Consider the following 27,383-nt stretch of genomic DNA (forward strand, 5'->3'; position numbering starts at 1 on the left):
ACTAAATTGGACACTCGCCCCCCCCCCAAATCATCCCATCACTAACAGCACTCCCGTCCCCAACTCGCTGAATTAAAACGTGTGAATAATTTAGCAGATAGACAGGCACACAGGCTCTTAAGAGTCACCTTGTTGTTGATTTTTTCACCTCCCTTCAGAAAATTGCAGTCTTCAGGTTTTACAAAACAAGCGGATCAGTGATGGAATCAATTTCCAAAGAAGGAGGACACAAAATAAGAAGAAGGGGGAAATCAATGTTAATTTGCAGAGATGTATAATTATTCAAAGTGTTGTCACTTGGATGGTGATCACCATTAGAAAAATGAAGGGGTGTGGGAGAGATTGAAGTGTTCTCTGTGGCCTTTTTCATAAACTGAGCCATTTTGGGAAAAAAAAAATAAAAAAAAAAAAAATTTTACAAGTCAGAATGTAATGTGCATTTTAAGCAAATCTATGGATGTTCTTTGATCTGTAACAGCGTGATTTTACCATGTAAAACAGCCTTTAAATCAAAGGGATGTTTTGACAATGATAAGCCAAAAGCTGTGATGAGTAGAGATGACACAAACAAGAAAAATAAATAGAATAAAAGTTTTCTATACGTTTTCACATCATAAAACTAAAATGCACTCAAGCCGAGTATATTTCTTTATATATAAATGAATGCCAGAGGCCTCACAGCTCTAGCTTCCAGAGTTTAGGGGTTGAAATTGAAACAGGTTATTCATGTTTAAATCAGCTGAAATCAGTTTTCTGCAATTTTGATCAGATCTAGGGTTTCGATCAGGTGACACATTAAAAATGCACACCGCACCGCGCCGCACAGATACACAATGTAGATCAATTAGGTGGTTTCTGCGTTATGATTAGCAGACAGCTAGAGAAAAAGTTGACATCCTTATGCATTGAAAAAGTCAAGTAGAAGAAGCAATTTCTTATACTTGCAAAACTGCAAAACAGCCTTATCTCTTTAGCAGAGATGTGATGGGAAGAATGAGCACAACAAACATTGAGTCATGAAGTGACTGATGTACACAAACACTGCGTGGCTCCGCGTTACAGTAACTGCTAATTCACTGCTTTATTTCACTCAAAAAGGGGAGGGAGGGAGAGAGAAGAGGAAGACAAGAGGAAATGAAGAACAGGATGGTCGAGAGGATATAATTAAAGAGGTGACCCCCCCCCCCCACCACCTCCTGTCTCTCTTTTTTCCCCACAAAGGCAGGGTGAGGGTCAAGGGTTAAGGGGGTGAAAGTACTCAGGGCAACAACACAAAGCGAGCGCGATGCTATCACGTGCCGCGGAGGAGCGCACGGAGGAATGAAAGGCACGGATGGAGAGCGAGGGAGAGGAGAGGAGAGGAGGGGGGAGGGGGGGGAGGGGGAGAGAGAGAGTGCGAGGGCGACAAAAGCAAGCTTTCGTTCAGTCAGTCTTACCTCGTGCAGGTAGAGGAAGGCAGGGGGACACTGGAGCGAGTGTGGTAGCATCCCGGAGCCGGAGAGCAGCAGGCAGCCGGAGTTGGCCATGGAGCTCAGCGTGGGGTGACGGGACGCTTTGCGCATTTAGCAGGGAGATCCTTTTCGCTCGACTCGCTTTCTTCCTCTCTCTCTTTCTTTCTCTCTCTCTCTCTCTCTCTCTCTCTCTCTCTCGCTCTGGCTCGCCTGCTCACACTCACTCTGCTTCTTCGGATCACTTCCTTTCTCCTGCCTCCTCTTGCCTTTTAAATTTCCCCTTTTCGCTGGCTTTTGTGTCTCTATTGAAGATGTAGCAGGGAGTCGAGCGGTGCGCAGACAATGTGCATGTTCAACCTTTATCACTATTGCACTCTCTCTTTCTCTGTGGGTCTCCTCTCTCTCTCTCTCTCTCTCTCTCTCTCTCTCTCTCTCTATCTATCCCTGGCGCGACTCTGTTTACTTTGAGCACGATAAAAGCCAACAGAAGCATTCAGACAGAAGGGGAGGTTCTGTGCAAGCCGAGGAGGAGGGGTTGTAGAGCCGACGGGGGGGTTGGGTAGGTTAGGGTGGGGTTATAAAAGTGGTGGTGTTGGTGCTGGTAGCAATAAGGGAGGGGAGGGGGGTTACTGATGAAGTCCCCAATGGATTCATACATCAAACAGGGCTGGCTGAATAACAGAGGGGATGTGAATGACATTAGAACAGCTGATCCTGGGCATTAGCGCCTCATGGGACACTGCATGCTGCCTTTTAATTGTGGCCCCCCCACACCGCAAACACATACATAAACACACACACACACCCTTGGTGGCCAGCACCACCTCCCTCTTCTCTCCCGCCTCTCAAGGACACATACTGTACAGCATGTATAGCAGCCATATCTGTGAATCCGGGGGGAAAATGCATTAAAACAAAAGATCTTGTTATTTGGGCCGATAGTGACATCCTTCTTCATCTGCCTGCATGCGTCTACTGAGCTAGTAATATGCATCCAGCCGAGCATGTACCGTAGCACACGCTAAACAGTGCAGGCAAAACAACTCAGGGCTTCCTTTTAATGTATCTTTTTGATTCATTCTGTTTGATACTGCTTTAAAAGAAGCGGACAAAGAGAATGCACAAGATGGATTCATTACATCATAGGCGCCAGTTGGGGTATGGAGATTCCATTACCTTAAAGATGTAGAAAAAATGCAAGAAATCTGTCTTCAGTCTTATCCAACACAACCCTTGCTCCGAAACCTTGATGTCTCAGCAGAGATTGGTGGAACATGAGCCATCGCCAGGGTACGACGAGGTGTGCTTACCCTCGATCTTATAATTTTTCTTAATACAATCAGGTCAAGTCAAGACAATTTATAAAGTCCAAAGTCACGCATTTGCCTCTAAGTGCTTTACAATCTCTACAATGCCCTCTGTTCTTAGATCCTCGAGCAGGACACTATCACATGCCACCAAAGAGTGCCCGGAGGAATTGAAGGCATGGATGGAGAGTGATCGAGAATGTGCCAGTCAAGAGATCCAACTCGGTCCTTACAAGATGATTTCTATCTTTTGGGTGGCCTATTTTTTTCAGCGATTCAAAAAGGTCTAGTGTTGTGCTGGTTGATGGCTGTTTCCCCCGGTTGGAAAAAACAACTAAGACAATCGGAGCTCTTTAGGCGGGATTAAGAAGGGGGATGTTATCTTCCTGAGCCAGAGCCAGGATAATGGCAACAGAAAAATTGCCTGAAAAAAGGCGACAAGCATGGATGAGATTAACGCAGCTGTACAGGTTGTTGGAAATCAACTTAAGGCTTGAATGTGCTTCTGCAGGCTCGATGTAAGCAAACGGGGACATTTTCTTTTTTTTCATATGTATTTGAGCACAGAGTTGTTTTGTTTTCAAATCTGCCTTTTGACATGAGTCGGGTTAACCAATCAGCTTGCTAGAAGCTCAGGTCTGCACTACGTGTCGTTGAGGTCTTCTCTTCTGTGACCCAACACCCTTCTCTGCAAAGATCTGCAACTTGCATGTGCATCTTCAGTAGGACTGGGTATCGGGACTCGATACCTTCAAAGTATCCTTTTTGTACCCAGATTTAGAATTAAAATACTATTTGTATGGTTTTGCTTACAGCAAATCCCAGCAAGCGTTCCTCAAATTAATGTGACATGTGAGCAGCTGTATGGTGAAGTTGAACACTTTAAAAATGTATTCCTGTAAAAATCATGTGGATGGGGAGGAGTGGTGGTGGCATTTTATACGCTTCCATTCACATGAAGGGGTATCGAATAAAGTAAAAAAAAAAAATCTCTTGGTATTGGGTTAAGGGTACTGGTATTGAAATGTTTTAAGCAATATCCAGCCGTAATCGCCAATGTTTTACAGAAGCAACAACTCTTAAACCATCTTCTTTCTGCCAGCGACGTAATAATAAAATAAAAACTGCTCCTACCAAGCGCTACCACAGCTCCTGCCTCCACTGAAAATGACGTAGATGGGACGTATACGCGTATTGTAGGGGTTACTAAAACATTTTCCTGTCTTTTTGCAAGTACATTACCTGAAGTCACCTTGTAAGTTTGGCGATTTGGCCACACTGAGAGAGTAATAATAGGGTTTTGCTGTGGGAGACACAACATGACCCAAGATGAGAATTAACTAGCTCTGGGATGCTCCCTCTGCAGATTAAATAATTCCAAGCAGGCGGCAGGGGGACGACTGACCCGTAATTACACATTCATACTTGTATTTCACAAACTCAACTGAAAGAAACTGACTACCAAAAGATCAGTATCTCAAATAAATGCTCACCTCCATTAGCAGCCATCTTTATTGCCAGTTTGCAGTCTCACTCCTAGATAATTGGCCTGATTGTTTGATGCAAAGATCAGTCGTCGTGGATATGTGTCGTGGTTTATGCTGAACTGTTTGGCATTGCCTGCTAAAGATGGGAATCCATCTCCTGTCTCTTCTCTTATGTGTTTTTCTGTCTCGCTCTTTTGCTCTCTTTTTTTTTTTTCGGTCTGTCTGTCTGTCTCACCCAGTTAATAATTCAAATGAGCACTGCCAGATGACTCCCTTCAAAAGGCCGTTGCTGGAATGTTCTCAATGGTGCCTTTTCTTTTTGTCATGTGAAATCAAAGCCCTCAAACGCAGTAGAGATATCCTCAGTTAACTCCCCACGCGGCTGTTCTGCCAATTAAAGGAAGATCAACAATGGCTGTGAACGGCTCAGAGTTGATCACCAAAAGGAGAGAGAAAAAAAAAAAGAAAAAGTGATCTTAATCATTATCATCCTCATCATTTTTGTCACTGCCGCCCTTTGTCTTCCTCGCGGCGCAATCACCACATCGCTGTGGCAGCCCCGCAATAATCAGCACAATAATTATTACCACAATCACCATCATCATCACTGGCACTGTCAACTCTGTCATGTCTGTCTTCTGATCCTGCGCTGCTGGCCTGTTATAGAACAGGATTTACCCTCCCAGGATTTAGCGAGTCTGCATGTTTGTGTGGATTTGTGCAGGTGTGTACACGTTTGTATTGAGTCCCAACTCTGAGTTTCACCTGATTTGAAGCATTACGAGATTTTAAATCCAGTTTTAATCTCCACTCAAAAGCATCCACCCAACATCAGTCTTTGGATGTGAGACACAGCATCGGCGTGACAGAAGATATAGAGTGGTTTGTCTTTGGAGCCAGTGTTATTTTAATGTGCTCCTTAAAAACAAAAAAATAGGTTGAAAGCAGCAGTTCTAGCAGTAAAAAGCCATCACATGCACTGGGAGCTCAGTCAGCAATTATCAAAGGCAGTACAAGAGGAGACTAATGGGGCCCAAACGATTGGCGGCGCATTCCTGTTCACCACTGTTTATCGTATGACCACTGATCAATACGGCCCACTCGCACTAATCTTCATAAGAGATGACTGTTTATTTCCCTTAACTCCCATCACTCTGACAGTGGAGGAAGAAGTACCCAGATATTTTACTTTAGTAAGAGTAGCAACAACACAGTGTCAAATAATCCATTCAAGCAAACGCGTGGCATTCAAAACATTTTTTTATGTGAATGTGCAAAATGTAGTGAAAATGTCAAAAGTCAAATACAAATGATGTACTGTAGAGCAGTGTGTTATCAACAAATGTATATGATGTTGGGTATTTTATCTATAAATACCACATTTCATAAAATGATCATATTTTGTTTGCAAAACTGCAAAGTGGCCAACCTTTGGGGTACTCTTGGATTCACGTCACTTATGTTTCTCACAGTTTGCCTAATATCATTAACACATTATCATCAGCTGAATGTTACTGTTTGTCTGTTATCATTTATTTTTGAACTTTTTGTCACATTTATCAGGCCTTTTTTATTTTAAGTGTAATCTTTAAAAAGGTTTAAAGGTGCTGTAGGTAGGATTGTAAAGATCCAGGACTTAGCCAAAAAACATCCATTACTTTCCAAAGTCTGTTTCAAAAGCCTCCTCCACATTGCCAGGAATAGGGTTCTGGTGGGAAAATGTGGAATCTACAATTTTCTGTTGAATTAATTTATTTCCCAAAAGTATGGAAATGTGTGATCACTTTTTATTATTATAATGTAAAGTACCCCAGGGTCACTTAACTCTCAAAATTCCCTAAAAGATCCTGAGAACATAACCTTGGTGTCCTCACCTGTAGTTACTGCCCTGGTTTCAATTAATTAGTAACTGTCAGAGCTGTCGGATAAATGCTGTGGAGTGAAAAAAAAAAAATAAGTACAGTATTTCCTTCCGAAATGTAGGCGAATAGAAGTAGGAAGTAGCAGAAATTTTAAATCCTCAAGTAAAGCCAAGTACCTTGAGATGATTATGCAATATTATGCACAGACCCAAACTTTGTTTGAAAGTAAATATGGAACTCCCCGATATATATTAGTCAAAGTGTGGAGTATAATTAGTCCATCTTAGCCACTGATGTTATCAGTCCAGTTGTAGAAGAGATTGTAGAGTCTGAGGGGAAGCTACACCCTACCCCACTGGACACACAGCCAAGACCTCTGGAGACGCACGAGAAAACAGCGGTGGTGTTGGTGCTGGTGGATCTAGTTGAAAAGCGCGAGGCCTTTGGAGGGGCACCTTTGAAGTGCCCCTCTGACAGGCTTCCTCATTATCTGGCATCTCCAGAGTGCCAGCCAACCCTGCTGTAGAAGAGGGGGCACGAGGACGCCTCGATCAGCCGGCCCCGGGGGTACTCAGAGAAGGGAGGGTTGTGCTCTCGCTAAAGGTCCGCTGATTATATCTCAGGCCCAGAGCTTCAGAGATCCCTACTAATTAAAGGTTGTGTCATATCTGTTAGAGATAACAAACCTATGTAGTTCCATCATTTTTTTAATTTATTTTTTTAATCAGGGAGTCCATTTTACAGACTTCCCTCCTCCCCGCCGCTATCTGCGCTCTCCAGCATCATGTCAGGTTGGTCTGTATTCAAGGCTGAACAGCTTTCTGCACCTAGAGGAAAGGGTTACTGTTTAACCTGCCCTCACCCATCTCAGCGTGTCAACGGTTTGTGTGTGTGTGTGGAGGCATCAGGGATCCTTTGTCTGCAGGCATAATTAAAGCTCTCGTTCATTATTTCTTCACTTTGAGCGCAGATCTGAGTAATTAGGAGGCAGTGCCACAGGGAGGGGTGGAGCTTTCATGGAAGCACACACCATCACACATGCCTGCACTCATAAAAAAAAACAGAAGTGTGCCTTTACGCACGCACATGCACACACACACACACACGGAAGAAAGGCACTTGTTCCATCTCTGCACCAAATGAGCCACATTCATTTCCCACCTATCTTTGGATGCCAATATCTGGCTCCGAGTGAAGTATGCTTTTTCTTCACTCAAAGCTGTCATGTACTAATGCATTGATTAAAAATGTTGATTAAATGGACAGTTAAAGGAGGAACTGGAAGACTGATCTGTGATCCATGCCTCCATTGGACGCTGGGATAGGATGCGAGGGCCCTGGATTTCGCTGCGTCTGGTGCTGAGGCACTTGCTTCTCTAATGGATTTTGAAACAGAGCTTGGCTTTTATATGGTGTCATTCATCCTCATATGTTTTCGCCTGCCGCGTCTCACAATCACTGCTTCTTTATGGCAAACTAATGCACCGGGTGCTAAGATCAGCAGGTTGGCTCTGGCCATCGCTCATGGAGCTCCGGCCAGATATTAGGACGTTTCGAAAGCTTCCACCGGAGGAGGCAGAGCAGAAACCAAGAAGTACTGACTCTGCCTCCCACACCGTCATACATCAACCCTCCACGCCACAGCGTCTACACGCAAAACACACATACACACACCGAGCCACTGCTCCTCCTGCTGCTTTGACGAAGAAAGGAAAGGAGGGGGGTGATCGAGCTTTATGGCTGCGGACAGTCAACGTCAATACATTGAGCGTTTTACCACGCTCTTATCCAAAGGTCTGGTTGGCTCGCGGCTACAAAGCGCAGAGGCCAAGGTGTGTGTGTGATAGTCCTAGGTGGTGGGTGGAAAACAGGGAAGGGTTTTGTTTAGGCAGGGTGGGAGACAACCAACGAGGGCGACGGCTCACGCCCTGTTATCCCTCTAGGCCAAGAGAGGCTGTGATAGAGAGAGAGCTGACATGGCAGAGGGACGGCCAAGCATGGAAATCACATCAGATCAATGATGAAAAATTTAGTGGCGGCAAGAGTCGCTCTTGGGGGACAATGTCACATGGTGCATGTAAGCGTGTGACTACTGAATGTACAGTACATGGAGAGGCTAATGTGTCAGCCAGCAAATATGCAGTCGCCCATTTTGTCTACCAGGGTTGGAGTGGTTGGTTACAAATGAGCTTAATAACAGGCAGGAAAATGAATATAAGAGAGACACAAAGGCATGTTTTTAGAGCTATACTTGTATATGTATATACCTCTGTTGGTAATTAAAATTACAAATTTATGTCATCCTATATTCCCAAACCCTTAGTTACCACAAAAATGCCTTTCTCAAGAAAAACCAATGGTAAGAAGCAAAATAATGCGTGTGAACTCTTGCTTCTGTGCTTCAAACTAACACCACTAACAGTAGTCTACCAATACAGAGTATCGTTTAAACAATTACGATACCAGTACCAATATCAGTACCCTTAAAGTAATGCCAATAGAGTACTTCATTTGAACGCTGAACTACCAACTCTGTCAAATACACCTGGCTCGACTTCACCACAACACTAATGGTGGCTGTGAGTGAAACCATGCAAATAGTCATTTTTTTCTAGGTCTGGGTACAAAAAGGATCGAACGCAGGTATTGTTCGACTGGAGAAGTTTCAATACTACTCTGTACTGGGTAACTTCGGTCAATACCTTAAAGCTATCGAGTACCAATAATCAGCACTAAATACAGGTACACAAAATATGACGTGAAAATATATATAACGCTGTTGTGAACCACTAATATGATATTATTTTCTGTGTTTCCACAGGAAGAGTACATAATGGGACATTGTTAAGAAACTGATGAATACTTGGTCGCTCACAGAGTACGCAACTGAAGACTTTGAAAGGCTTTAGCTCTGACATCTTTTCTGAAGACTTGATACTTTGTGCCCTGCCCTGTGTTGATTGCAGTAGAGTTAGGCCATTCAATTATATATAACCATGTACAGCATACCTTTAGATTAGGGAAATTTGTCAATTGTGAGATATTTTTCTTTGGCATTTATACCGAGGTAGCTCTCTCTTCAATATCCGTGGTATAACATTTACTGAATTAGCCAAAGAACACGCATTGCCATCTGTAAAATACAATATACACAATCAACAAATACAACCTATAAAATATATCATAGAGGAGTTTACTGATGTTGCGCAAATTTCCAAGTATTTGATGGACATTTCTTCAGACGTGTTGGGGCTGACCATGGGGTGCTGCACTAGTGTCTGTTAGGCAAGGTGTTCTCAAACCTTTTTTACACCAAGGACCTCTAAACTTACACAAATTAGACCACAGACCCCCATTTGATAAGATTTTGTCGCAGGGTCCCACACCTGATCAGGATTTTTTCTTTTCGTTATTACAGAAAGTGTATGAAACCCATAGCCAAAAAAGTCACACATTCTGTCATTGTGTTACTTATGGATGGAGTTATATATTGAAAATAAATGATTTTCATTTCAGCTGTGGACGCCCTGAAGCCCCCTCAAGAAAAACCGGGGGTCCCCGGACCCCACTTTGAGAATCACCGTGTTAGGCTACTCTAATTTAATAGAAATCCAAACCTTTAAATCTACACTCAAATTCAAACATAAATTCTGAATCATGCCACATAACTTTACTTTGGAGCATTTTGTTTATTTTGTATAACCCAGAAGTGCAAGAATGCAAACACACACGACCAAGCACTACTGTTAGCACGCTAAGTTACCAATTAAAATAAGCCACGCCAATGTTCTCAAATCCAACCGTCAGGGTCCAGAGTATTGCTGCTTTTCTCTTCTGCCCCTTTGCTGATTGCATTCACCTGTTGTCCAGGGCCTAAATCAGTCTCTGATTCAACAGCTAGAGTAAATACTACATGGTAGCGGTGAAAAGCAGCATTGCTCTGGACTCATGAGGACTGAGTGTAAAGATACCTGACAGGATGTGCTGCTTGACAAGCACATTACACTTATCAGGTGTTCTTCTTAGCCAAAATGTCCCCCAATTCAGATCTATCCAAAGCAATCATTCTCAAAATCTACCATCCTTGTGAATTTCACATTTCATTGATATTCCCTTAAATAAATAAAAAAAGCAACCTTAACCACTTTGGCTGCAGCCCAAAGCGAAGTCAATTACATAGATTGGTGCGGTGACATAAAGTGTATTCCATTTGGGAGCAGATTGGTCATGCCCCGTAATGTTCCTTTCCAGCAGGCATACCTTTGACCATTACTCTAAACAGGCAGTTGGGGAAGCAGAGACCTATTTTCCACAACTGTGAATGCTGCTGTGCATCCCAGAGGGGTCAGGGGTTCACACTGCAGCTACAGTACCATGCTCTCATATTTAGTAGCAGCAAGTGAGAAATGGTACATCAATACTGCCAGACGCACAGGGCCACAGCGGCCCTCCAGCACACACATATGATATGTCATATCGGAATGGTGCGTCAGATTCAAAAACCCCAGCCAGGCCCGAAGGTGTCAGGAAATGTGTGAATATGTGTTTGTCTGTGACTGTACGACTTTCAGCATCCAAAACACCTCGAATACTACTATTCTTGGTGTATATACAGTCATACCTGAGTGTAAAAATTAAAACAAATGAATGGTATCATTGTTGATGATTGGTCACCTCAAATTCAAGCTGTTGGTGTTCATCTTTCTCCAACTTAAGACCGCATTTCCCATAAGCCACACTACTTCCGGTCACCAGAAGGATAATACCATTTGCCACATTTCCACCTACTTGCTGGTTGTTAGCACATTTGTTTTATCTTTCACTTAAAGGGATACTTCAGCGATTTAGCATTAAGCTTTTTATCAGTAGAAACACGGTAGTATTTTCGAATGACCATGCTTCCCTCCCTCATGTCCCCCTGAGACGAGAGATCTCTGTATTGTGGGTCTGGAAAAAATCTTCCGATGACGGAAAGCGACGAGTGTGCAGAAGTTCGAGGCCAGCTAGGTGGAAAGCTAACGCTAGCCGGCCACCTGTTCCATCAATCCTGCTTGCAAGTGTCCGCTCATTAGACAACAAACTGGACTACATCCAACTTCAACGAAACTCCCAACACGAGTTCAGAGACTGCTGTGTTTTTGTTGTTGTTGTGGAAACATGGCTGAACAACAGTGTACCGGACTATCCAGCTACCAGGCCTGCTGCTCTGTCGCCAGGTAAGACTAGTGGAGGTGGGCTGTGTTAACACGGACTGGTGCAGAAATGGGGTGATTTGTATCCAACTAACTGCTAAAAAATTTCACATTTCTACTACATAAGTGACCCAATTTAAAGATATATTCGTCTTTCCAACGGTGAAATATCCCTTAAACTGGTGAGGATAAGTTAAGTCTCCAAATTCCCTGGAAGCAAGTGACAGTTGTTTGCCTTATAGATAGTTTAAGAGCTCATCAAGGGCCTGCCCTCAGCTCCATCCCAAACATTTTAACCCCCTTTGAGTTTAAGAACAGGCTAAAGACTAATAGTGACCCAACTTTTCCATCGGATCCTGGAGGCTGTGGTCCTCACAGTGGCTAAACCAGAGCCTCTCTTTTAAATCGCCTTTTCATAAAGCTGAATGTTTTATGATGCATAGTTTTTCCCACCAGTGTCTTTTTTTTGTTACCGTTTGGTAAGCGCCTGTGTTTTGAGAAGTGCTACTTAAATAGAGGCTCTAAATATAAAGTCTGTGTGGGTGCGTGCCTCCGTTCCAATGTGTTTCCCTGAGTGTTTGCTGTGTCTCTGGCTATAGATGCATTTTTGTTTTGGGTTTTTTGTGTGTAGCCACCTGCCAGGCTATAAAATCTTCCTGTGCAGCATGAAGTGCCCGGAGCGTCTGCTGTTGTTACCTAAGATCCAACCCTGCCCTCTGACCACATCCCAAGCAGCACACAACAACAACAACTCCGCCACCTACTGCATTCTTTCTATCCCACCGCCATCAAAACGTAGCTACGGGGACTCTCTCTCTCTCTCTCTCTCTCTCTCTCTCTGATACACATTTTCCGCGGACATCTGCCTCGAAACGATGGGGGCTGGAAGAGAAAGGGGTTTAAGAAATTCTGCCCAAAGGAGGTGGAAGAAATGTGAGCGTAATATCTCTGAGAGGGGAGTCATGAATGTGATATTATACTGAACCCAAATGCTGCGATCCCTGCTCAATATTTCAAAAGATGTCTGGTTGTAATGCTGCCCTGTTCAGGGCATTATATCAATGGCTCCGGTGGAAGATGTCAAAAAGTGTCAAACTCTGCCAGCTGCATATCTGTGACAAAGAAAATTACAAACACACACACATATATATATATATATATATATATATATATATATATATACACACACACACACACACACACACACGTGAAGGGGTCACATAGGTAAATGTTCAAGCACAGCACCCTTGGCGAGAGCGATTGTTTTTTGTGTTCATGCGTGTCTGTTGTGATCAGTCATGCTCATGTTGCTGTATTACTTTCTGTGATACTCACTCGCTCTTTCCCTAATGCTTCTTTTTCTCCACTCTCTAAATGCTATCCGTCAGTAGGTGTTGCAGGACTGATAGAGGCTCGTCTGTTGCCTTTCTCATTACAGCGGGGGAGACAAAACCCGGCAAGCGCACTAACCTTTCATGGAGACAGAGGGAGGGAGGCATCCACACAGAGCCAGCACCTCCGTCTACTTGACATAACCCTATTACCGCTTCCTTAATTTGTCCCGCCTTGACAATTCACAGCCAAAGAAACGGTTAAAAGAATGAGTGAACAAAAGCTGCATTGCATTATGGGGGGTGGAGGAGGAAAGGGGGGGAGTCGTTGAGGGTGGAAGACAATGGGGAGGCAGAGCTGATGCATCAGCCATATTGGATTATTTCGAAAACGCAACACATTATCCGGAGGTGGGCCCCAATACACTCCACTTAACTGATCGCTCTCCGTCTCGACTCAAAGGGCTCTTCTTTAAAATCTCGTTCATTAGTTAACTTTTTCTTTCAAAATGTCTTTCTCCGTCTGAGGTGTGCAAGCTTCAGAAGGCAACAGGCTGATAAACTGTGGCTTAATCAAAAGAGTTTGTGAACAGTTTACGCGAGCCCAATTTCAAAAAAAGCTCAGAAACGGTGATAATGACTTACTCTGTTTGGCCTTGTTTCCCTTGGAGAACGTCTACAGAACTTTTGTTAAACGTAATAATGTTTCCTCCCTCATTTAATATTTACAAACAGCAAGGTTCTAAAGAAACCTTTAGTGCTTCTTCCTTGTTTCCTAAACCTGCTTGTACGAAATATGATCAAAGCTCCATGCAGACAACGTTTCAAAAAGAACTAAATGACTGGCAAAATGAGTAACAGCTCCAAAAATGGCTGATAATAAGAGTCACTGATGTATGAGCTCAGTGAAAATGCCAGACACTCAGACAAATGTGACACTAACTCCCGCATTTGGCACATCCTAAGTAAACAAAAGTGTTGATAAAAGGAAGCCAAGGGAAGCTTCTTTTGTAAGCAAAATTATATATATATATATATATATATATATATATATATATATATATATATATATATATATAAAAAACTAGCTTGTGACACAACACAACATCGCACACAACTGGTTTTAAATAAGCTGTGACATCTCAAATGTCCATAGTGATTAACCTAAATAGTACACCTCCATGTTTTATACAGTATTCTCTATTATACATAATACTATATAGTATGTGTTTTACTAGCCGTGAACAGTAACTACATTTACTCATGTACTGTCCATACTGCATGTACAATTTAACAACATTTCATACTTCTTACGACTCATTTCTGAGGGAAATATTCTACCTTTCACACCACCCAAACTATCCATTTGTCCATTAATGTATGTAAAGGGGACAGGGCACATTTCATGGGATTTGTTGACAAGAAGAAAGATACAATTTCCAGCCTTATCTACGCACAGCTTGTAAATAAACAAATCTGTACTTTTGCTTGAGTACAACCTTGAATGCAGAACTTTTTTCCTCGCAATGGAGTACTTCTACATTGAGGTATTTCTACTTTTGCTTAGGTGGAAGAGGTGAATATAACCCCACCACTGTGTGTGTTTATGGTAGCAGCAACAGCCGCGTGTTTGGAATTTTTATTTTGGGGGGAAAAAAAAATAAAAATGAGTAATGATTATGGCCTCCATGGCTAAACAGACTTCCAGAGATGACTTCCTTTTTTTTGTCTTCGGGTATTCTTTTTCTCTCGACTCTAGTGAGCACCGGTTTTGCAAGCACAGTTTTTAATGTTTGAAAGAAGCATAAAGAACGGACGCAGTCTACATAACAGTGTTGTTTAGAGGATATTTGAGAGTATTTTTTTCTTTTTCACGGACCACGTGTGGGTGACTCTCGTGGCTCCCTCTCTCTGGCCTCTGATCTGGGCTGCAGCGGTGGCAGCCATGGGTGTAGGTTCAACGCCTGAGCGCGGGAGCTGTCTATGTAGAGAGATTAAAGGGCCTGTATCGATCCACAAGCGCTCATGCATTTTGCATGAGGAAGACATTGTCAAAGAGGCCTCTCAGATTAAAGAAAAAAAAACTGGTAGAGGGAGAGTTCTAGAAAATATGCTGAAGTCTGTGAAAAATCTTAATGTTGAAGTGTTATGCATGTAAACTCGCTTCTATATATTGGATTGTCCATGAACTCTCATCGACCCAAGATATTAGTCGTTTTTCACTTCTCCCCCCCCCCCCAAACTCGCCGTCTTCTCCTCCTCCTCCATCCAGTTTTTGGTGGTTGAGGTTGTAATGCTAAAGTCAGAATCTGAAAAACAACCCCCCCCCCCCCGAAAAAGAAAAGAAAAAGAAACACTGCCAGCCAGAGACTGTCTAATGGCGGCAGTGAGTCTGTTGGAGAATTCTCAAGTAGAGTGTGAATTATTTAGGATGTGTGGCTAGTGTTCAGAGCATGAAGCCACCCCGCCCGGCAACCGCCAGGCAGAGTGGCCCAGAGAATTCAGTGTGCAACAGACATTTGCCCGCCTGAGCTCTTTATTTCTTCTCCTCGCCATCACTTTGGTGGAGTTACTGTAGAGACTGAGGTTGAGCTTGCAGCTTACAGACAGAGGAGTAGATTTTAGGCAACATTTTAAAGACTTTGACCTATTTACAGCCCCCGTGATGCAACTGATTATGCATCATCAACATTTCATGCAGGTCATCATGCATGTTTAACGACACGCCGCTGTACTGTACCAAGGACCCCCCCACCCCTCACAGTCTGAGCGCCCCTCGGAGCCTCCTTATCCTGCAAGCACATGTCAATCTCACCTGAACGACCCCGATAACGAGACAAAAGCAATCAATCTCTGATATTGGCCGGGTAGGAGAGTCGGGGATAACACAGATGCTATCAGTGAACGCCAACAAAAACTGAGATTTTCTGCGTGAGGATGATTAGAAACACGGCGGCTGCTGTGACACGCTGATCTGTGGCGGTTAAACAGCTGTCATCACTGGCAAATGATGACGCCGAGCGGCGATAGAGGAGATGGGATCTAGGTGTGTGTGTTGATCAGAGGGGCTGTGTTGATGCAAAACACTGCAACGCTTTGCGTGCACACACACATGCACACGCACGCACGCACGCGCACACACACACACACACACACACACACACAGTGAGGCAGGGCCACACACAGGGAAACATCCAGACCAGTCAATGAAAAACACAGACATACTGTATATGTGCACATATCAACCTATACTGTAGCAGTGGAGTAATAAACTACAGTATTCAGGCTTTTGTATAAACTGAGATTTTGGTGGATACTTTTCATCTTCAGGCAAAAAAATAAATAATCAAACATACTCAGTGTCTTGATAAACAAGAATCAAAGTCTAAAAAACCTTTAATTTACGGTTAAATGAAAAGTCCAAAGACATGAAATTGATTGAAGGCTGTTGATCCGAAAGCTAACCTTCATTATACCAACACTGGACACTCATACCGGTTCACATATCTAAATATCTCAAACTGCGCTACAACTAATGATTTTTTATATGTCTATTATTATTTTTTTTATTAGTCAATTAATTGTTAAGACAATGAAATGTCAGGAAGCAGAAGATGGGAAGCATCAGTACCTTGCTTACCAATTAAAAAGATATGTCACTCCTCTTATCACAAATTGGGGGGGGATTATTGGAAATCACTCCAACAATCCATTACAAGAGCCAGGACCCAAATCTGGAACCCTTTTGTTTAACAGGCTACCTGTTTACATACATGAGCCATGCTACTCTGTACTAGTTTCTAAGAGTACACCATTTGTGCACACAATATTACTCACATTCTCACTGCATTCACCTGTAACAACGGATTGTACAACAGTGGAAGAAGGGACAACATACAGAACAAAAAGGTAAAACACAATAACCCAGTATTGCATTGTAACCCAGTAACAATGCAGAGAAAGAATAAAAACAAGACTAATGTCAATGCGTCTGGTGTCCTGGTGCATGCTGGGAGGTTTCCCTACACACCTACCCCGCATGAAACAATATAAACTTTACAAACTCAAATGGTATGGAACAATAGAAGATAACACTTTGGTCAAACTCTATAATAAAATGTTTTAGACTATAAACATTAAAAAAAACTATTGTTTTTAGTGTATATGAGAAAAATCTGCAAATCCTCACATTAATGAAGCTGGAACCAGAGATTAGTTGGTGTTTTTGCTTAAAAGTCTTTCCAGCACAGACCACAAACCGAAACAGTGCCTTTAGAAAGAGGCATCAGGACTTCAATACGGTTGTGATGTCACAACTACACTATATATAGGTAGAAAGTGACGCTGCATTGCCGCTACAGTCATTCCCCGGCTGCAATGACGGAGTAGAGACTCCAAGAGTACATATGCAGAAGACCTGGAAACACTGGCCAATCAGAGCAGACTGGGCTTTTTCAGAAGGGGAGCTTAAAGACACAGGCGCTAAAACAGAGCGTTTCAGACAGGGGGTGAATACAGGTATTTTCAGATAGACCATATGAGGAAAAATAGTGTTTTAAAAGTGTTTTCTGAACATTAAAGCATGTAAACATGTTCTAGTAGAAACTCAAAATACATGTATGAAACTGAAAATGACCATGATATGGGACCCTTAATAAATGACAAACAATTATGCAATTATCAGAATTGCTGTTGATTAATATTCCGTGCTTCGATTTTCAATTGCTTATTTCAGCACTAATCCAAAATATGGTAAAATAATTACTAAAACATAACCTATAACAGCCACAAACACGCACACACATGCACAGCAGCACTCTCACTGTATACGCAGAGTGTGTGCGGGGAATTTCCCAACATCAAAAATCAAAGCATTTAAGCAGATTGTACACAAGCACGTCTTGGAAGCTTGATCTTACTAATCTACAAATGGCTTCTTGTTATTAAACTGCTAATTCAGAGGATTAAAGGATCCATGAGAACACAATCCCCTTTACTTCCTTTCCAGGGTATGCTGAAGGTGGCTTAAATATTAATTAAGCACACACACACACACACACACACACATATCCATCCATATGCACACACATGCGGCAGAGTATATAGAGTACTAGCTTCAGCTCAGGACTTAGTACAGTATGTATAGCCGGGACTTTTCTCAGTTGTTGTCTCATTTTGTCAAGCAGTGCCTTTATTTCTCTCAGTCACAAACACACATTCAGAAAGTGTCACACACACAAGAGCCCATATTCATATCGCAGACAACCATATCTTACGGATTTATTCCTTTCATTATGTTTTTAGGATGCTCAGCGCTGTCATCTCCCTACTTCTCTTCTTTCACACGACTCAAAAATCCTCATTTGACTTCTTTTTTTTTTTTTTTTCAAAATGGCACAGGATGAGGAACTAAACTGTAGTACAGTGCTCTGTGTGAGGAGATTTCACAGGCTTACGCAGCCAAACTCAGAGTAAGAACACACCTGTATGTTCTGGGCAGCGTGTGATTTACTTTGTGGCTTGTTCCGGTTGTATTTTCTGCTTGTTCAAAAACGTTCCATTCAGAATACAGCTCATTGTGAATTCATGAAAGCGTGTTATGTGGAGAATCTAAAGTGTAGCCACAAGATTTGTATTTTCTTTTCATCTGAAAACCCAATATTTCCATTTTGGGAAGAAATAACAATGTGAATCATTTTTATTGTACTTTATCTCCAACATAAAAAAAAGGACTCGGGCTGAAAAAAAAAAAATTGCTCATTTTTTCAGCCAAGGGCATGCCAGCTCCTTTAAAAAGTGCTGTAAATTTTTCCAGTTTCCTTTTTCTTCTGATTAATTTCTTGTTTCCACATTTTTCAAACAGCAGAGATCTCATTCTGTGATTGAATCAGTTATATATAGCACATTATACATTATATATAGTGCATTAAGACTGACACTAATAATACATTTTGACATGCTTGCCGTGCTGAAGCTGCACAAACTGCTGATAACGTGGATTTACAAGGTGTATCACTGCGCCCCACATTAAATAAAAGTTAAATTATGAACCAATCTATTTCTGATTTTAACAACATCCTCCAACGACACATTATTTTAAGTGTTCCTGTAAAAAAAAGCCATTATGAATATAAAGCGCCTCAAATTATTGTAATATCTTGATGAAAAGGAAAAGTTCATCTCGTCCAGTCCCTCCCGGTCTTTAAAAAGAGACAGTAAATTGACATTAAGTGTCAAGCGTGTAAAAGTCAAAGAGTCAAATCTGCGCCATAAGCCAGAGAGAGAATGTACCGGGGCCAGCATGAAAAACTACTCACAGCGGATCACATTACCTGCCTTTTTCACTGAAATAAGCAGTGTAATTTATCCTGACCTTTTTAGATTACTATGAATGTGCTGTCTGTGTAATTTTAACTGAGGGCCTCAGCAGCTTTGCTGGTCTGGAAACACTGGCTATGAAACCTGAGGAGGCGGCCGCTGATGGGGATCAGTGGGCTGATGCCACCAATACAGCAATGATACAATAGCAAACAAATACGGAGGGACTGCCTGACATTCACAGCCCACTGTATTAACACACATCCAGGCAACTCACTTTATTTCATCATCATCATCATCAGACTCTGTATTCTCGCCGAGACCGAGTCCTTACCACTTCTACTGACGACTAATAACAAAAGTAGAAGCCTGTTTTAGCTGTGACAAGTGTTTCAGGATTAGAATTTCATTCCTAATGGGTTCTCTGGTAGCTGTTTAATTCACTACCTATGCGATATCAATTCCATTATAATCTCATTAAGCTATTGCACACTGAGGTGATTTTCAAATGAATGTGAAACAGCCAACCGTACGCTCCCCTCTAATTGAGCAATACTTTTTATTCATTTATATTAGCCATTATTAAATTAATGAACTTAATGGACTTATTTTCTAAATTGCAAAGACCCCTGGCTACATGTTTTTAATTCCATTAGCAGACATATTGAAAGAAAGAAAGAAGGGAAAAAAAGAAAAAGAAAAGAGATACACAGAGGTGTGTGGGCAATTAGCCTACTGCTGCGTCAGATCATCAGTGGCACAGTTTCCCTTCTCTCACCAGCGGGAGTTTGTCCATCTTGTCCTGGATCTCTGGTGACAGCACTCACCTTCACACAAATGTTTTCTACTCGGATATTTCTTTGAAGCACACACTTCTTGTATAAACTGCTCCACTCAGCCTCAGATCTGACACCGTTTTAACCTCTAACCTGTCGCCCCTTTGATATTAAGACACACCGTACATGCCATGACAACATATTTGAATATTGTATTGTAAGCCAAACTAAACATAAACCTGAATAATATATGAAATAGATTTTCTGAAATGAGATCTTTTCAGTAACCAGAGGCCGCCGCACAAAATTGGCCAGAAGATGAAAGCGATGGATCTGCATAACTGAACGGGCCGATCGATACGTCTCAAACTAAAATGGCAAGTCTTGATAAGGTTATTGAATTTTTCTTTTTAATTAAAAACCATACGACTGCGCTCTCTGTCAAATGCCATGCCGTCACTGATGATGAGAAGCGGACAGAGTGTTGTCCTTGTTTATATATGTTCATCGCTATGTTAAAAAAAAAAAAAAAAAACTGCAGGCGGGAGTGTCGGCACGTCATCAATCAGCGCAGCAGAGACGTTTATTTTCTGTTTGTCTCTGCTGTGTCCCGGGATTAAGCTGTCATGGAAGCTCTCAAACCACAAACGATGACATTCATATAGATATTAATTTTCTTTACATGTCACGCGTGAGCTCTAAAACTATCAGCATATCATTTTTTATGCTCGTGCAACATCGTTTTCTATTTAATGCTTACACCAAAGCAAAACAGCTGCCATCCTTTTATTTATATTTTCCCTCAGAAAATGATGCAACAACAGAGGCAACACTAATGCATCCATATGCCCATGGATTATGTAACACGCGAGACATTGCATCCTTTTTGTTTAAAGTTAACGTCCAAAAGTGGCACACTCTCTCCCCATATTCTAGTCATGAAAATGCATAATTTAAAAGGAGCTGAGACCAAGCTGTTCCTCAGAGGTGCAGAGCAAGCGCTGCATCGTATCAGTGTGAACATCAGTGGATAGAAAACGCTGCTCCCCGGAGAGAGTGCCATTACATTCAATCGTCAACCGCTGGATAAAACTCATTTCACTCTGCACAGTGTCTGAATGGCTTTGTACAGTACGTTCTGCAGAGGCCACGATGTGATAGCACAGCATGTCAGAGCCACACTAAAGGGATTTTAAAGCAGGTTAGAGCGCAGCACAGAAGCCAGCCGCACAAAGCCACAGAGCGCTGGGGCAGAACTGCCGCCACAGCTGACCGTCCTCGCACAGCCTGAAGGACCCCGAGTAAACAAACAGCGCAGAGTCGCCGCTTGTCGGGAGGTCCAAGCCAAGTGGTTGACAACAAGATAATGTCGGCCTCTATTTTTAGATGAATGAAAGCGTCTGTGGGTGAACTGAGTTTTAAATATTCATTCCTTGTCTCTATTTAGCACTATCTCCATGCACCTGAACCAAAGAAGAAAGAAAACTGCTTCCGATCAAGAACCATTGAGATTTGTTGAACATTATTAACACGTTTGCTTGGTTTTCACTCCCTTTATTTACAGGCTTATGGCACAGTCACTGCATATCTTAGCCAGGCATGTCAAATATTATTATCAGGGTAAGTTGGACTATTTAGAAGTGCTGTGATTTGACAAGTGAGCGGTCTTCTACATGTTTGACTGAATATTTTTGTTTCTAGTTGAAGCTTAAACAGGAGCTTTGTCCAGCTCACACCGGGCATGGAAACAGACACCAGTAGCTACAAACTGCAGGTTATATAATGTTCATGAAAACTATATGAGAAAAACAACACACCCCCGCACCCAACAAACACCCTCAACATCACACTGACAGGAGCGTGCACGCATGAGTAAATGAACGCACGCACGCACACACACACACACACACACACACACACACACACACACACGCGCGCCGAGAGAGGCCAAGCCTGACACGAGGTGAGATGAAGTAGCGTTTCTCATCATCCGCTGCCTGGCTGTGTCTGACCTGGAGGATAGAGGTAGGCCCGGGCCATGGCCTCAGGACCCAGGCTACCGTAGTGAAAAAGAGGCTCCGCCGAGACTTATGAAGTCCCAGTCACAATTTACTGGGTAGGCTCAAATTGTGGTGTCCAGTGGCCACAGTGCGGCCCTGCTGTCAGCGCCACTCTTATTTGCTTCATTCCCTTTGACACTGCCTCTCGATTAGGGTCATAAATTCCATGAAATCGGTCAATAACCTATAACACTAATGTCACTCTCCTGCCATTAATTTTACAGCCTGTGTGCCACACTGTTTCTTAACTCCTTTTTATGTGACGGGGGGAGGGTGGGGGGTGTACACTCCTATGGATTGATTGAGAAGAGTATATAACAAGCTTTGAATGGAGCCTTTGCAACCGTAAAGATAAACACATTTTTAAAAAACGCAGGTGGGAGGGTGGATATGACTGGGACTGTACGTGGTTGGATGACTGTTGCTGCACACCTAACGACACCTGGAGGATTCTCACATTAAACTCTACGGCTCAATTAAATGAAGAGTTTAACTTTGAAAATACTGGAATCAGCAAATCAAACCCACACCGTGTGTAACTTTTTGAATTGTACTGCAGAATGTACGCCGCCCCCCCGCAAATTAACGAAACAATAAATAAAAGCCGATGACATGGCATCTGTGTTCTCAATGAGCTACAGCGCTGTGAAAAGCGGCTTTGAGCCTCATATATATCATAGAAACCCTGTTTTTTTAATTTGTGTATCATGAAACACACGTGTGTCGCTAATATTAAGACCAACTTCCCTGCATACAGCTCACACTAATATATGCTAATATGTGTAAATGTGGTTGTTTGTATGGGGATATGAGCTGCATAGGGACATATGGTTACATAATTTGGATATCAAATTTAAGGGGGTGATCCAATGAGATTGTCAGTGAACTCTGAGGACACTCCTCTTCCCAGAGGTAGCCAGTTGATACACATGCTGGCAATGATTCACACTCATTGGTGAAAGGTTAAAAAGACTGAAGCTAAATGATCACACACTGAAGAAGGCATCACTGAAAAACTGAAAAGCATATTTATAAAGCATAAAAGCACATTCCAGGGTGTGTAAACTCATTTGTACTTGCACTACAAGACGTAGACATTGGTTACACGCGCCAAGGCTCTCTTCCTCTACCTTGATATGATTTGAACTTACTCCTTAAAGCATTGCATCTCAAAAACAGTTTGTCAGAGACATTTCATAACAAGCACAACACCTACTGCCGGGCAATTTTTGTTTCTGAATTTTAAAGAGTACGACTTGAGGATTCTATTTGAATAACTGAGTATAAAATAGTGGAAGAGCACACAAATTACATTTGTTGCTGTGAGAGAGAAAGAGAGAGAGGGCAGAAGTGGTTTTCTTATCATGCGTGGCAGGTTGCCAGTGGATATGTTGCTGCTGTTCTCACAGGGGTTTCTCCTCCAATCTTTTCCGTATGTGAGAGCTGACACTTCAGGGCATATCTAATGGCACAGGCGTGTTAGTGATGCACACGCCTTCTGCTGAAACACTGCTGACGAGGATGAAGGACTGCCATGAGAGACTTCTGGAGTTACTGGCAGCGCAACAGGCCGACCGCAAAAAGTTAAATAAATAAATGAATCAGACTGCCAAAAAAGAATTACTGCATATTGGCATTTGGCAGTGGAAGAGCTCACTTAAACAGATACTTCTCTTTAAGTACGTTTTGAACCGAAAGAGGAGAGGAAACGGGACATTTTTAGGCCACTGCGTCTAAATCCTGCTCCTCCAGAGCTTAAATGACACATGCTGTGATCCTTACTTGTGTCAATGCTCAAATTAAGTCTTTTTCTATTTTCTAGGTTTGAGACGTCATGAAATTTGGGGCAAAATCTTTCAACCTTTGCTCCAGTTTGTTTTTGGATCATCATTTGTTGGAGCCATCATTTCAATATTTAATTCTCCAAGTCAGTGAGATGTAAAATGTCTGCTTCGCTTAAGTTTAAAACATTACGCTGCATAATCGCACATCCCTCTAGAATACGTGTGATCCACTCATCCGGGTTTGTTCACTCAGTCACAAGTGACAACCCGACAATATCATCTGGTGTTTTGGCAAGTTGGTGTGCGTTGGCAACCTTCCATCCTACTACTCCAACAGCTCCTCATTGTTTTGCTGTTCAAGCTGCACTCCTTTACTCCCTCAGAGAGAGAGAGAGAGAGAGAGAGAGAGAGAGAGAGAGAGAGAGAGCCCCCTTTTAACAATGCCGCTGCCGTTAATCATTAAATTAGATTTTTTATTTTTGCCTCCTCTGGAATGGCTAGAGTTGAATTGACGCGGAGCGAAGCAAAATGGCCGCTCGTAGTAACAGCTCACAAGCCCCTGGACAACCTGAGGCATGGCCATCCAATCCCACATCATTAAGGCTAGAGTCCTTTATTGTGTTGGAGGCATTAAATGGTGCGCTGGCTATAGCCCTGAAGTCACACTCCACTAGGAGAAAACAGCAGAAAAATAACGGCACAGCTGGATAATGACTTTTCCCTGGGAGGCTGACCATGTGTACAAAAGCGCTAATGATAGCAGGTGCAATAAGCGAGCGCAAGGCTTTTACTGCGTCCGGATCTATTTTCCTCTTCTAAACTCACCAGTGATTTCCCCGGTGTAGGTGTCTTTCTGTAGTTTAAGAACACCACCCCCCCCCTTCCTCCCTCTCCATTCTCTGTCTCTCCTCCTGTATCTAATCTCTTCATCAGCTGTGCGGCTAATATCAAAGAGGACTGCGGTGTGAAAATCCTGCAAGTAAAACCTGCTGTCAGAGTCTAATCACAATTAGCTGGGCTCTAGACCCATTAGCCCCAAGGGGAAGAGACCAAAAGCTGACAGAATTATTGTTAAAGCTGCTGATTGCTAATGATCCCACAGAGCACGAAAGGGTGGGGCAGGGGTTTAAAAAAAAGGGGGGAAAACACAATTCTACTTCCCTAATTTTTCATTGGGGATTGATTTATCTAGGTTGTCAGAATTACTCTGGAAAAAATGTACAATTTACAATTTGCTTGAATCTCATTGGTATTAGCGGTTAAACAGATAACACGTTTCCTGGATGTACTGACTCCAGTGCTTCCTGAGCCTGGCTTTGTAGCAGAGCTGTTACATCAGCTCTGCTACAAAGGAATGTGTGCCTTCCAGAATATAAAACATTAAACTGGAAATTAATGACTGATTGCAACAGCCTTTACTGAAACTTACTGAAAAGGAGAGCAACAACTCGCATAAACATAACAACGGCACGTGACTACCCAACAGTGAATCACCTGCAGTATAAGCCTTTCAAAGAAGCAAGCGCCTCGCATTTGATGTTAAGCCCCCAAACTGTTCTGGCTGTCGAAGAACTTGCCGGGAGATAGAAATGTCTAAAGTTATTACAGCAGTCAGGTAAAGTGTGTGGCAACGCAGCCCTGTAATGGGGGTGGAGAGCCGGCCAGCAGTAGCTAATGAAGGCGTCTCGAGGAGTACTAAAGAGTCTACGTGACACTACTCCTGATTCGCCCGTCTGAGGACACAGATCAATTAATACATTAACAAACGATTGCAAGCACTTCATCTTGCAATATGAAACCGGTGGCCTGGACTCGCTGCCCTCCCGCCCAGAATGGCTGATCAGCTCTGCCTCCATACACAGTCCGCCATGAATTTCAACAGCCTCTGCCGGTTAAGCTGCAAAACCCTCTGTGTGGGTTTGTGACGTCTCACCAGAGGCTGAGACCATATGCATGCATTGTAACCACAACACATGCTCCACATGCATGCACTGTGTGCAATAAGGGAAGATGCTTCAAGCTATTCTTCATCTTCTAAGAAAATCTAACCTACTGATACAATCTGCAATATAATGTACCATATATGACCAAATCCCAACAGCTTACATTGAACGTCTGCCAAAAGGGAATTCACGTTTACTGATGACCACAGCTCGAAAGCCTCAAACGGCTCCTTCCACATTTTTAAACTGCTACTTGCGGACGTCTGTTTTTTCTCTCCTTTACAGATAAAAACAAAGCATTAATGCAGGCCAATCACACCATGTGAGCAGCCTGCGGCACTCTTCGCTGCGTTGGTTGGGGAAGTCTAACGTAAACCATTGCTCCTCGCCATGCCATATATATCCAGTCTCCCCATTACCACCATCTCTACTCGACAGCAAGGGCCCTGCACTGCTAAATTATTCATCACACTGAGGGGAGGACAGAAGCATGCATGGTTTCTCCACTCCATGCCTCTTCCCTTTTTCTCTCTGTCTCTAATGCAAAGGAACAGCCGGGTTAGAGAGAATGATATACAGGCCGTCTCTCCTTCACTGTGTGGCCATTGCGGGAGACGTCGCCTCCACTTCCTCCAATTACCATGGGGTTAGGGTTGGGGGTTTTGGGTTGCGTGCTGTGGCATACCAGACGGTCGCAGGCTTACCCGCCATGCATACTGTATGGGAGAAAAGGGTGGGTGGCACCCAGGGGCCCCATGCATAACCTGGGACGTCTTTGTATACACATTCATCTATATCAGTGGGCAACAGGGAAATGTAAGCCAAAGGTAATTGCCCTGGATAAGAACATCTGCTTGGTGAATAAATATTCTAATGAGGTGAGCTCACAGGTTCCCCAGACTGATGCACGGCTGACAGGCCTCCGGAGGGACCGCAGGTAATGCTCACCACCTGCAGCTTCCTCTCGCAGCTAAACGCTGGCCGACTAACGGTGCCTGTCCACAGTGAGCGTCATTCATATGGTCATTCATTCATTGTCTACGTGAGCTGCCGCGCGATGCATTCTGGTTTAGTCACACAAGTTTCGAGAGATGGGGCGTTAAAAATCTTTCGTCGGTCTAAAATGAAGACAGCTTCAGCAATTGGATATTTGCTTATTTATCGTCCAAAATATATACTATTTTCGTAAATTGGAATTGAAAGTTTCCAAACGAGCTGCCATGTTGATCCGGTTTGAAATCCGGGGAGCAGACAGCCCACGAGAAAGGGTTTGTCCAATCAGGTGCAGCCATAGCGGTTGTCAGGGGGTGCATCCTGTTTTCTTTGCTTGTCAGTGGTCTTGAGTAGATATTGGTAACTGCTAGTGGCAAGCATATGAAGCGTTAAATCCTGGCAAGCGGGGCAATTCCTCCAATTCCTCTTAAAAAAGCGTCACTGTGGACACGTACCCTAAAGCACTGGCTGGTAAATCATTGATCATGCACTGCTTGTGATGTTACTGTTCTCAGGAATGACAAGTGCAATGCTATACTACAGCAGTTTCACTTTTCATGTCATCCAGCGAAAGTTCTGCTGCTGAATAGATGTTGATCTGAGAGTGAGGTGAGAAGACGGCCATAATTCTATTACTCTCTATTACTTCCTGCAGTGAAACTGGAACTGTAATATTTTTCAAAATTGTCTTACTCCTGCCCATTCTCACTTGCTATTTCTTGGCTTAGCAGACAACAACGTATGTCAACACTTCTGTTATTACGCAGGGCACAAACAGACATTAATTTCCACTGTCTATTAATCGGTTGTCTGATTCATTTTTAGTTTAATCAATAAATTGTTTTTGTCTAAATGTCAAATAAATGTGAAAAGGGTCCA

The 27,383-nt window shown here is 42.8% G+C and overlaps 1 protein-coding gene across 5 annotated transcripts in view; it reads right to left on the reverse strand.

The window, feature by feature from the left end:
* LOC144529823 (RNA binding protein fox-1 homolog 3-like) overlaps positions 1–27,383 on the reverse strand; it is a 179,571-nt gene that overhangs the window by 88,419 nt on the left and 63,769 nt on the right. For 2 of the 5 annotated variants that reach the window (XM_078269145.1, XM_078269144.1), the window contains exon 1: positions 1,437–1,904. The exons of the other annotated variants lie outside the window; for them this stretch is intronic. In XM_078269145.1, the coding sequence (XP_078125271.1) occupies positions 1,437–1,562 (126 nt within the window). In that variant the 5' untranslated portion in view covers positions 1,563–1,904. Of the gene's footprint in view, positions 1–1,436; positions 1,905–27,383 lie in introns of those variants that run through there. 5 annotated transcript variants of the gene reach the window in all.

Source organism: Sander vitreus, chromosome 15 (genome assembly GCF_031162955.1).
Source record: "Sander vitreus isolate 19-12246 chromosome 15, sanVit1, whole genome shotgun sequence".
Classification (NCBI taxonomy): domain Eukaryota; kingdom Metazoa; phylum Chordata; class Actinopteri; order Perciformes; family Percidae; genus Sander; species Sander vitreus.